General features: G+C 45.2%; 1 protein-coding gene across 12 annotated transcripts in view; it reads right to left on the bottom strand.

The window, feature by feature from the left end:
• Positions 1 to 12,990, bottom strand: part of LOC143373994 (uncharacterized) — a 146,976-nt gene that overhangs the window by 20,074 nt on the left and 113,912 nt on the right. Inside the window, exon 1 of one of the 12 annotated variants that reach the window (XR_013086596.1) lies at positions 6,801 to 6,844. The exons of 10 other annotated variants lie outside the window; for them this stretch is intronic. Coding sequence is in view for 1 of the 2 variants with exons in the window: in XM_076821823.1 (XP_076677938.1) it covers positions 9,086 to 9,116 (31 nt within the window). In the remaining variant the exon portion in view is untranslated. Of the gene's footprint in view, positions 1 to 6,800; positions 6,845 to 9,045; positions 9,117 to 12,990 lie in introns of those variants that run through there. One more of the 12 variants, XM_076821823.1, reaches the window with a different exon arrangement.

Raw genomic sequence — 12,990 nt, 5'->3', positions numbered from 1 at the left:
CTATCTCGCCGGTGGGATCAAATTGTCGAAGAAGGAACGAGCATATTTCGCGTGACCCCGCGGTAAAAGCGCAGCAGCTCGGAGCTCACCGCTGCGCGGTTCAATTCCTCTGGAATACCTCGATATATTTGTCGCCGTTCCTGCCGCACGGCCAGCCTGTATACACCAAGACGCAACCCTTCACCCTTTCCCTAACCTCCCCCCAGCCCCAGGACCCAGGTCCCTCTCGCGTTCTGCTCTCCACGACATTCCGCCGAGTATAAATCTCGGGGGAATGCGCCGCGGGGTTCGCCTGCTGGATGGAGCCGGGGATCAGCTTGGTACCGATACCGAACCGATCGAGGATAGGACAGAACGCGGTTGACGCGGAGGACCCAAAAATTTGCTCGGTGGAAGAGGAACGGTCGATTGTCCCGGAGTAATCGTTTATTGGTACCTATGCTCCGCGCGCACCCCTTTTTATATTAAAAAGTACTTTGGGTGTAAGAAGATTGCGCGTGAAGAGGCGCGATCAAGTTTATACTGGGATGTTTTGACGCACCGCGAAGTGTACGCTGAGATGCAAGGTGGATGTTTTGAATACCTCCAAAGTGGGAGTTCGAAGATGATTAGCTTTACACTGGAACAATTCGAAATTAGATATGCGATATATGTATGAATTTATTTTTTGACTCGGAACTGTTGAATCCTTCTCTGGAATAAGTTTGATAAGTTAGCCAGTTTATAACTTCAGGAATTACACCTAAAATTAATTATTAAATACAAGAGTACTGCTGTAATTTGTAATGTATATTCTGCAAAATATATGTGTACAATACGCAGTACCTAATACTTTTTTAAAGTAATCTTTGATCTGATTTAGGTTTGGATAATCGACGGTTCGGATAATTGACGCTCTATTGTGTCATATTCTGAATGTACAGTCTTCCCCGGATTATCGAGAAAGATTTGGGCCCGGGCAATTCTCGATAAACCGGGGCAGGGGAAGTAGTTAGCACCTAATAAACTGACCCTTGTCAGAGCCCTCGCCCGAACCGTCTGACAAGGAGACTGATCGACGTAAACCGAGCGGGAAACCCTCGGTCGACGACGAATAAAGTCATTCAGTATTAAATACGAAAATCTTCATATTACTGATTACACCCTGGTGAGAGTGTTACCGATGGATTGGTGAGTTTATGTCGACGAAAATGAGTCCAAACACGAAGCAATTCGGTGTCTGTTTTTCATTATGACAACACGATTAAAATTCCAGTTACCCGGTTTACAGGAAAAGCACGCTTCTGCTGATTAATTCACGATATTTCTCCTTCAATTACCAAAGTAATTTGCCAATCCTCGTGATACCAAATAGGTACTTAACATCCAGGCAATTTCTCCTGAAGGTTGCATTTAAGCAATTTTCAGCAGACACTTTACAATTTGGTGAAGTAGTTGATATTCTCTATTTAAATTCTCTTCTGCAGTATTAACGTAGTGACGTTCACAAAGAATGGACCGAATTGCTTCGCGTTTCAACTAATTTTCGTCCAGAAACCTTAAAAAATCCACTGGTAATACTTTCATGAACATTTATCAAAAACACGAACATTTTATTTTTCTGCACTAGGTGTTTTACCTAGTCCAATGGTTTTATTCCTCTCGGCAGTTAACGGGCGGCCTACCCGGGACCGCAGGCCCCCGCTCGCTGCGAGGAAGAAAAACTGTGGGGTGGGTGGGTCTTTCCCGATAATCCGTGGAAAAAAGCATTTCAATAATCCGAGGAAGACTGTACTAAGGTATTTAGTATTCGGAGGATTATCTCAGCGCCTAAGTAGTTTTCGGATGACTGAATGAAATTTTATGTGAACTTGCACCTTGAAATGGAAAGCGTTGCCATCCAACGACCACTGTGCTGTCAACCTTGACACATGCTATGATATAATCGTAAGACTACAATTTCCTGCGACCTGTTTCAATCCAGCGAAAGCGTTGCAACATTAGAACAGCTGTTACACGAGGACAGGACGTCTGCAGGAATTGCTTCTCAGATCTCCCCATTCGTTCCTCTCGTCTTCCCATTCCTTCCTCCGTCCCGATTTGGCCAACGATCTACGCGACGTCCTCGCATGTTTTAACACGTGTTTCGCGCAAAAATTCGCTCCCCGATCCGCCGATAAGCGGGCCGATCTTCAGGCGCGCCGCGGGACGCGCGCGGTGCCATTATACTCTCCAGCGGCGATTTTTGGATCCTCCTCGCTGTAAATATTCCCCCGGACACAACCACGATCCTCCACGCCGGGAGATTCCGATACTTTCCCTCCCTTTCGCCTCGCTGTTTCGAGAATGTCGCCCCGAGATCGCTATCGAGCTGACTTCTGCGTGAGCCTTTGGCTCTGCCTGTAGGTTTCACGGGCTGAGGATGCGCCTCGAACGGCGGTGAAATTAGGTTTCCACGCCTGCTAATATCGTGCCCCGAAATTATTTAGAGGGTGGTCCAAGAGTTGCTCGATTTTCTGTAGTTCTAGGGTCTGAATAATTTGGCGAAGCTTTCGAGTCCTTCTGCGTTCGAATGTCTAAGTTTCTGAAATCTTTTGAAATCCTTAAATTTTCGTATTGTTGCGCCGGGGCGTTTTCATCGCGGGCCACCCCGACGAAAAGGAGTAGAATAATAGACACGGACGCACACACGACTGAACTGTACTGTTACACAGGGAAATATCGGTTACAAAGGTGCGACTCGTAAGTCCGAACGCAATGGCGTTCGGTACCAGATCTCTTCTCGTCGGCCTCTCGATCGTCCTCTTGAAGGGGGCCAACCTTCTTCTATCTTCAGCTGCGAGCACCAGCAGGCTATGCACGGGCCTATGCTCGGTGCTCGCAGTATCATCCATATTTTAAATCTCTAAGTCTTCAAGTTTCGAATTTTCCAGGTAATAAGTTGAATGCAAATGTTAGTTACAATACCCATCTAGTGCTTTAAAGCTCCTAGACCATTTCGGTTGAAGACGGTATGTACCTATCTGAGTTCCGAAATCGTTCGATTCTGCCACGGATCTGTCGTTTAAATGTTCCTGGCTGCATCAAACTTTTGGGCGTTTGAATATTCAGTACTCGAGTCTTCGGCCGTCCAAGTTAAACGCGCTCATCGTTTATTTATTCGCGGCTTCTGCCCGGGAACGCGTGGCCAGCGGCAAGAGTTCGCGTTACCATAATTCAAAGCGCGGCAATCCCGATCTCTGACACGGCGCTTTATCATCGCCGCGTTACACCATTTATTTCGCGCCGCTTTTTTAATTCCGTTTCATGTTGAAACCGTGGTTATTTTTACGGTCGCCGGCCGCGCGGCGCTCGCTGCTACAGACACGTCATAAAATACATGCGTGTCGCAGGTTTTCGAGTGAACTCGAGCGACGGGGGAATCCATAAAAGTGACGAAGACACAGATCGGCCGGACGGATGTAACTTATCGCGCCCCTTTCGTCCGCAATTTTCCCGCTTTGTCTCAATTTATCCCCTGTAAAACACGCGCGAGCGAGCTGCATTAGTTGCACCACCTGTTCGGGCCTTTCTTGTTTCTATTTTTTTTTTTCAACCCGACCGCTCGCGTCTCCCAATTAGCGGGGCGAAAATTTTCATGAATTTATACAGTTTATCTTCGCTGGCGCAGAGTGTTCCATTTCAGTGATGTACTGAAAATTTTCCGGTGAAATAGAGAAAGCGCTTTTGAGAGTGGATGCGGCTGGTTTGCGGGTAAAAGTGTTTCAAATTTTTTACAGAAGTGGTTATTTTTTTTAAACAGAATTGTATAGGTTTTCCGCAAAGCGTTTGCGAAGACTCATTGTTTTGAATTCTTTGAGCGGTATTTTAGGTCACTTTGGATGTGTAATGGAATATTTTTGGAATGCTAGGAATTTAAGGAGGTAGGTTACCCTCAACAGCCCAAAATCAGGCCGTTCTTCAAACGCGCATTCTGAAGTAATAATTGAATATAGAGATAATTTTAAATATATTTATAGGGGAAAAAGTTATAAATATAAACCTGAGAGCGTCTACGCGATGCACCGTTTGATGGTGAACACGATTCCGGACAGGTGAATCACCTAGAACACAAAGTAAAGGCATTTTTATAATCTGTAAGACAGTATCCATTTTGTGCGGTAAGCAAAATTTTGTAAAAACAAATTAATACAATTTTTATGTTGATGTTTCTGATTGGTTCCTTTTTTGTAGGAAAAATATTTTTTATTTTGTTTTAAGAATTCATCTTGAAAATGTGCTTGCATCACATAGAGGGGAATAGTTTCCTGCAACTCCCATTAAATTTTCATTCAAATCGTTCGAGCGGTTTTCGAGATTTTATGTTCACCGTTTTGGAAAGCGTAGTTTCTGGGAAATCGCGTTTAAAGTTGGACATCGTTATCCGATCTCATGTGCAGGCTCGTACATTTTTTACTGTAATTCCTTCATTGTTTAGAATTTCGGGGCCCAGTTGCGCTTGAAATACATAGAAAAGATGCAGCCAGCGGAATATGCAAACATGCTAAAAACCAATTTTCGAAAATTTTTAGGGTAACCTACCCCCCGAGTGAAGTATCTTATTGTGACTAAACGATAACTCTCAGTCTTAAGAACAACTTTACTAACACATTGACGTATAAGTAATGCATCCAAATAATGACCCAGGTTTCCTAAACTTTCCATTGATTCATCCATCGAGAAGACACGAAGGCATTGAAAGTAGTTTAACGTACGAACGTTTCTCGATGAGGAGTAGATCGTTAGGTACTTAACCCACTCGCCATAATTCACGAGGGACCGCGAATTATGGAGTGGCTGCAGCCGCCGACGCCGTCGGACAACGCGCGTCTGCACCTGGAAAACGGCGACCCGATCGCGGGAGATTCAGCCGCGATCATTTCTCACTGTGGTCCTTACCGGGGTCGAGGAAATATTGTCCGACTTTGGAACTGCTTTATTAGACGTGGACGACGACGCCGCGAGATTCTTCTCCTGAAATTGTTCGTTGCTCGACGAACAGTGTGTTATATCAGTGAAGAATGTAAAAGTGGAATTAGTATGACGGTAGCAAAAATACTTGACGCGGATCTCGTTATACGTCGACTTACTATTGTGTGATCAGGGAGAACACGAGTAAGATCTAATGTAACAAGGGAAGATCTCCAACTCAGAATTTCCATAATTTATGAAACTTGGGGGATATTATGATTATTATTATTATTATGATTATGATTATTATTATTATTATTATTATTATTATTATTATTTTTATTTTAATATAAACGGTACAAAAAAACCCAATAGTTACAAAAATACATAAACGACGGCGCTAACAATGACTAATACTTATTCAACTAAATTTTCACCATAGATTTCATCCGACCGACTTTATAACAAAGACCGGAACGAACTTCTAGAGAGACAAAAAGGGTCCATGCCGTTAAAATATTGATTAGCCACACTCATGGCGCGATTTATGGGGTCAACCGAGTAGCGACGATATTGAGGTAGTCTCGGAACGAATAGAGGCCTGGATCGCAAATGCCTTGCGGTGCATTAAGAGAAACACTGGTTATTAGCGCAGAACAGTCTATGTGACCATTTAAGACATTATACAAAAACATCATATCCGCAATACGTCTACGATCCACGAGAGTAGGGATATTCAAGACAGCCATAATAGGGCCATAATTAATGGTCAGTACAGTCCATAGGCTTACCAACAATGCGAGCGGCAATCCTCAAAAATTTGTGTCGGGCCCTTTCAATCAAACTACTATATTTGCCATGCTTCGGATTCCAGATGACTGAAGCGTATTCAACATGCGGCCTAACAAGGGCAGCATATAATAGTTTAATTGCATCTATATTTCTAAAATGCCTCGCGAATCTGGAAAGGAATCCAAGGGTTCTTAATCCCTTACTGGTACAGCGTATGCAGTGGTTTCTGAAATCAAAGCATGGCACTATAGACACCCCCAGGTCAATCACCTCAGACACCTCTCTGAGAGTTTCGCCCGCAAGATTGTAAGGGAGGATCACCCTACAAGCACCACACACTTGGATGTGTGGAGCCTTGAACTATTCCTATTGTACCATTGCACGAACCTATCCAAATCATTCTGCAAAATGACTGCATCCCGCTGGCAATGGATTCTTTTAAAGACCTTAAGATCATCCGCATACAATAAAAATATATAGAAGATATGTAGAAGATACATATATACCTATGTATTACGCCATTTTTTTGCTGCCCAAATTCAGTCTAACAGGGTAAAATTGACCCCTGAAAATCTGGCTATTTTTTTATCTTGTGTTAGGTATATCCCGTGAATTTCCGGGTTGACGATCTTCCCTTGTAAGTGTCTGCCATTATAGTATAGTGACCGAGTTAAAGATGAATGAAACTGGACTTGTATCGGTGTCCATAAGAAACAGGTTGTAGCTTGTAGGTTTGATGGAGAGTCAGTCTTGATGAAAATAAAACCTTCTCGAGAAGGTAGCCTACTGTCTACTGTTGCAATTGGATAAGAGTCTAAAAGTGCTGAGTGTGCGCCGTTGCTTAAAGTGTCTTACGTATCTCTCACGATAATTTTATTTATTGATAAGTTGGTACCACCAAGTTGGTAGCAAAGCGACCACCTGTTAGACCAACCAGACAATGAGGAAGCAACAAAGCAAACTCTTAGAATCTTCAGAAACAATGAACCTTGGAACACCGCTGTATTCACAACCCGACTAGCCCCTTTTTAACTAAGGAAACACAAAAATCCCCAGAACTTCAATAAAACAGTTCCAACCGAGAATTTTATATTCCCTGTTGCCCCAACCAGCAACAACTCGCCTATTTTCTTCTTCCACCACCAAAAGCAGAACCCCACGTAGAAAGACCGCAACGCAAGCCACGAGGACCGTAGTTTTTCAGCGCGTTCGCGACACCGTGATCGCGGAGTCGCGCGAGTGCTAATTGAAAATGAGCGAGCCAACTCTCGTCCCGCTGCGTACACGCACGTGGGCGTCCGCGGGATAGGCGCGACAACTCGCAGCTGCAAGAAATCCGCGCCGTAATTCACGCCTCGCGGTGCCGCGACGTCCGTCTCGGCCGACCGCATTCGCTCACGTCGCCGCGGCCGCGTGGCTTTCGCCTTTTGCGAAGCGATCGCTGCTACCGAGCGGTCAGCTAATAGTCTAATTAGTCGCGGCGGCCCTCGCCATATAGAGGGGTGCGCGTCGCGGTGGCCTGCTACGAAACCGCGCGCGATGATGCGCGGAGACGTGCGCGTATCCCGATCGGGAACTGCCGCGATTGCGAGTTCTCTCCTTTCGAGTTTAACGCTCCTCGACCTGCTCGCTAATTGGAACTCGTTGCACTTTGTGTCGGTTCTGGGATCAACGTTTGTCCGCTGGAATGCTCGAGGTAAATTCGAGTAGAAGTGAAACGGCGTTGCGTCGGAGTTGGGATGTTAAGGAATGGAGTTAGACTCTAACTCCATAGTTAGGGTCTAGTTTTTCCGAGACACCATCTTCCTTTCGTATCTACGTTGGTGTAACGGCTAGTGGGTACTGTGTAGGAGATCCAAATTCCAGTAACAGTGGATGGAACATTCAGAGAGAAGGGAATAGTTTGGTATACTTTCAGGAGGACTGAGGCGGATTTGAGTATAAGCAGTGGGATTAGTGGTTGAATGAGCTTTGGCAGAGTAAGGGAAAAACAGAACGAGCGATGGGACTCGAACCCAAGATCTGCTGGTCCTCTGCGTACAGGCCAGCCGCGTTACCAATTCCCCAATCGCTGACTCTCCGATATACCCTTTTCCGAACTCTACATATACCCAAACTAAGGGGGCGCCACCTATATGCCAATTACTATTATTAAGCGTCTTTATTACACAAACAAAATAAGCAAGAGAAAAGAAGAGAAGAACAAGACTCTGGCAAATGCAAGGTTCAGTCTAAAGACTGTTTTTCCAACCTAACCCCTACTCCTCCTTCCAACCCAACCAATCGCACCATAGGCTGTTCCCAAACGCAGAATGCCTACAATAGTATCAAAAATCTGTCTAGTGTTATAACGAGATAGCAGGGAACAAGAGATGGTAGAGATCACAAATTACAACCTCCCATTCCCTCCCCATTTCAGTAGACACACTTACAACTCTATAATGTACCGAAAACCGAATAGTGACAGCTAGAGCATAATTAAAAGAACTCCTGAGGGAATAGAAGCTCTCAGGCGCACAGCACAATCACCAAACAAGTCTATGTTCCAGTACACAAGATTCACCCAAGATACTTCCAATGTTTCTTTGTTTGGGAGACTGCCGGAGGGGATCACCGAAGCCAGCAGGAGGAGCAAGTCATTTTATTAAATTGAAATCATACGCGGTTAGGCACACCCTGATTTATCGATATCGTTTTCTGCCGCGTCATTTACGATGTATTCGAGCGGACGGGACAGCTTCGATGATCGAACGAGCAGCGGAGTCGCAAAACACGGACGATCGACGCGCCAGAGGTACCCACGTCCGCTGCTGCTTTTTGTCCCCGGGACAGTATGTTCCTCGCGCACGGGGTCTAACGAATTAGAGGGACACGTTGTTAGCGAGCGGACGCTAAATTTCTTTACGATTCGCTCGGGGATAGTAATGGCGCGAGTATCGCGAGGGGAACGCGCGTCTGCAGATGCGGGTCGCTCCCGATACGCTTTACCAAATCACTTTCCTGTAAAAAGGATCGATCAATTTCAAATTGATGGCCCAGCCACGTTAATTAGTGAGCCCAAGTCCGCCGCGGCGAGAAAAAAAGCACCGCGTCGGCCATCAGCGTTGTCGGTAGGTCCAGGAGGCGGCGGGTCGACGGTTTTATGTTTTATATCGAGGCCTCGATACGTTTCGCGTATCGGAATGGACTATCGAGAGGGTAACAGGTGTAGTTACGGCGGTGGAGTTTTTGCTTGGCCTGAGCCGAACGTACTGGTGCTATAGGGTGATCGGGAAGGGTCGAGGAACTTGGACTCGCGTGTTGCTTCGCGAAATACATACGTGTCCGATTAATTGTGGGTTCAGGAGTCATCTGCGTCTGACAATTAGTCTCTTAGCGGATCTTCCTCTGGCTTCCTAGGAAAATAGAAATAGATAATGTTAGGTACATACCTAGAAGTTGAAGATAGCTAACTGTATGGAAGTGCAGACAGGGCGGATATTGCGTAGAAGTTGTTCCCATGATTTTAGAAAATTAGAGACAAAACTCGAAGTTGGGACCTCTTGAGCAAAACCATTGCATGATCTACTATTACTGCACAGAAAGAAGGCTCCTGACAGGCAGTGCAGATCGCCGCTGTGATGATTGCTTTTTTTTCACCGATTGGTGCACACTCATAAAGACAGGGCACACGTATTTTTGTTATTGGCGGAATCGGCCACATCTACTTACTGCAATGTAACAGACGGAGGTTCAGACGAAGCTAGCGGTGGACTGCGCCGCTTGCCAGGAACCTTCTTTCTGTACAGTAATAGTATATACCACGTGATTATTATAGCTTTTACTTAAAAATGGTGTTAAAACGGTGATCTTAGAATCCCTCAAATTACACCCAGATGGTCCATAGACCCAGTGTTCATTATTTCATAGTATTCACACAGATCTTCCACAATTCAGAAATACACAACGACCCCTTGGAATCCTTAATTTACACTCCAGCTATCCTCCACCTGCGTACCTTACACTTAATATCCTCGATTCTCATTGAACAGGACAAGACAAATTGCACTTGCAAATTGCACATTCACCCTCTCCACGCACAAAGCTTCGTACACTGCCTTGCAGAGGGAGGGCATTACCACTAATTCGACGGGACTGAACTTCAATTCAACCCTGATTACTTACAACCAAGAAAAGTATACATATAGTGCTTTGCTGGAATATAGCGATGTCATAAATATCCCAGAGACAAGTCCACCGTCCAGAGATAATGTCTAGACATCAGCACCTTAAAACTTAGGAACATGTGGAAACATCACCAAAAGAGTTCATAAAACCTCATAATAAGTGAGTATCATATTTGGTGATTTGCACCCAGAAGAATATTACTTCATCGCTACTTGACTTGCCAGGTTGGCCACCATATCTCTGCAAAACACTGCAGTCACTACACAGTTGAGAGCGTCACAAGCTTCCAGTCTGAACGACCACGAACGAAGCAAAGGTCGGTGAAATAAGAGGATGGTGGTACGTGTGAACCGTTATACCCCGAGAGGCCAGGATACAGATACAGATGGAAGGAATCTCCGAAGCTCGGGGCCAAGCTAGTTAGCGACACTCCTTCTGCACCCCGTCGCCGTGGGGCGGACAGGTGTGAAGCGTGTGTGAACGCGCGTCCGTACACGCACGCGTGGAACGTGGCCGTGTTAACACGCGCGCGAACCCGACGGGCTCAGCGGGGTGCAGAGGATGGCCTCTCTCGCCTCGTGATCCCTCTCTCGCCCGCTCCGTCCAGTTTATAATGGGACCGCGCGTCTCGTTGCTGAACTTGCTACATCTTGTTGCTCGTGTCCCGGGACCAGGGTGACTTAATGGTCAACAGCAATTGCCCGTCACGCAGTCCCAATTTCCCAAACTGCTCCCGCGTTCTGTTTGCAATCCGAATTCATGTTCGTGGTGGCTGGTGGCGCGTGTGGGTTTAGAAGAATTGATTGAATTAAAGTTGCTGGGTGTAGTGGGATACAGAGGGGGTGAAGTTGGGATGGTTAATTGGAGAGGAAGAATTGTGGGGGTATATGGTGTGTGATCCTTGAGCAGAGTTGTTCTTTTCGTGAAGGGAGGAATATATAATTGTATACAACTATCTCTGTTTCTAAGGATCCAGCTGGCACCTGGATCCCCTATGCTTCAGGGAAGCCTAATCTTATAAAAATCTCCTATAATATACTATAAACACTAATCCCAATTATACTACTGGGTCGCAGAGACCTAAACATTATTTACCAATATCACCACCATGTCCTTGAATGATCAAGAACCTCCTATTCGTCACTTCGCAAGCCAAAGATCCCCCGAAGAAAATCAATAGAGATTTGTCTCGAAAGAAGGTGACAGTTCGGGACTGAACGCCACCTTTATTAACGTTATTGCCTTATCGCGTAGAATGAGAGAGACTCCCCTCTCGCTCAGAGATGGGAAAATTTTATGTAAATCAAAATTTCGAATAACGAATAAAAGTTAAACAAAATATTCGTCATGTGTAGAATGAAAGTTAAAGTTAAAGTTAAAGTTAAAGTTAAAGTTAAAGTTAAAGTTAAAGTTAAAGTTAAAGTTAAAGTTAAAGTTAAAGTTAAAGTTAAAGTTAAAGTTAAAGTTAAAGTTAAAGTTAAAGTTAAAGTTAAAGTTAAAGTTAAAGTTAAAGTTGTCCACGCTGAAGTTGAAACGTTTGACGAATAAAAAATTAACTTTATTCGTCAAATAATCGAAAGTTAAAGTAACTTAGATTTGATCCACTATTTAAATAATTTTTTGTTTAGTTATTACCCAACTCTGCTCTAGGTCATACACACTCTGTGTGATTCTCCGCGGAAAGAACAGAAGAAGTGTAGGGGATAGCGCTCACCTTAGTTCGCGCCAGAAACCCCGCTCCTTAATTCCAAACAACACTGTACACTGGCACGGAAGCTGAAAGAAAGCCGAAGAACCAATACGCGAAAGTTTCTAATTGGCTGCAGCAAGTGGCGTAAATTCGTTATTCGTCCAGCGAGTTTCTAAACTCGTCAGACATCCCGAGCTGTCGATGGTATCGTCGGACGGGTAGGTATCAGCCAGACTTCCTGCCGAAGGAGAGCACCGAGCGAAACGCCGGCCTACTCGAAATATCGCTGCCTCGATGGCGGTGCCGACTCCGTATCTCACCCCTCGTTTCGCGGGGCGCCTGTGTGCGTGTCGGCTCTTCGTTTCCCTCCGTCTCCGCCCCCGCGAACGCCCCCTTTTCGAATTATGCGCCCCGTGCGTCGAGACACCTGTGCACACCGCACCTTAGGCATCCCCGACAGCGATAACGTATCATTTTCGAATCGATTTCGAGGAAACGCGGCTGCTGAACGTTTCCGACGAGAGACGCCGTGGTTTCGATCGTCCTTTCTCTGATTTCAGACTCAAAAACAGTGATTCCGTGGGAGGAGCGTTTAAGAATCCCGTGGGAGTTCCAGGGAGCCTGGTAAGAGTGGAGGTTTGCATAATTTCTGAATAACTACTTGACTCTTCTGATCAGCTGTTACTACTCCACTTTTACATACCACGTCGATACTTCAGATTCTTGGTAGTAAGAGTACAATTATTTGTAGGCGGAAAATGGGTCTCGAACCCAAGATCTGCGGGTCCTCTGCGTGACTGGCCAGCCGCGTTACCAATTCCCCCAACGCCGACTCCCCGATGTTACTCTTTTCCGAACTCGATGTATATGTATACCTAGGGGATATCCAATAAAACACGTCTAAACGGATAGAGGACACATTATATTCTGCATAAAATAACTGCTTTATAAATATTCATATCAAAATCTTAGATACCAATATGTACCATAAAAGGATAACTAAATATAAAATATTAATAACACACTGCGTTCATTCCATAAATTACAAATTCACGCGCAAACCAATCACACAGAGACAATTTGCCAAGCAGAAAATCGTACATACCAAAATCGCACCACAGGTCGTTCTCAAACGCCGAATGCATAAAAAATTTCAAATACCGTTAACACAGCCCTCAAATTACACAAATGCTTCTAATCTGATCAATGCTAACATCACATTGTTCCCGATTCAAATACTTTCCTCGAATCCCATCAGAAACGTAAGAACAGTTCACCCTTCGTTTGCAAGCGCTCCAGCAACCGAACCCCGCCATTCAATTACGAAATCGTGCACCCTGAACGGCCGACTGTTCTGCGCGACGTCTCAATGCAAGCCGGCTATCTGCTCGCGAGACAGGCGCAAAGGCTCG

Source organism: Andrena cerasifolii, chromosome 1 (genome assembly GCF_050908995.1).
Source record: "Andrena cerasifolii isolate SP2316 chromosome 1, iyAndCera1_principal, whole genome shotgun sequence".
Taxonomy (NCBI): Eukaryota; Metazoa; Arthropoda; class Insecta; order Hymenoptera; family Andrenidae; genus Andrena; species Andrena cerasifolii.
Note: the sequence above shows the minus strand (reverse complement) of the source record. Positions and strands in the feature narration are given on the sequence as shown.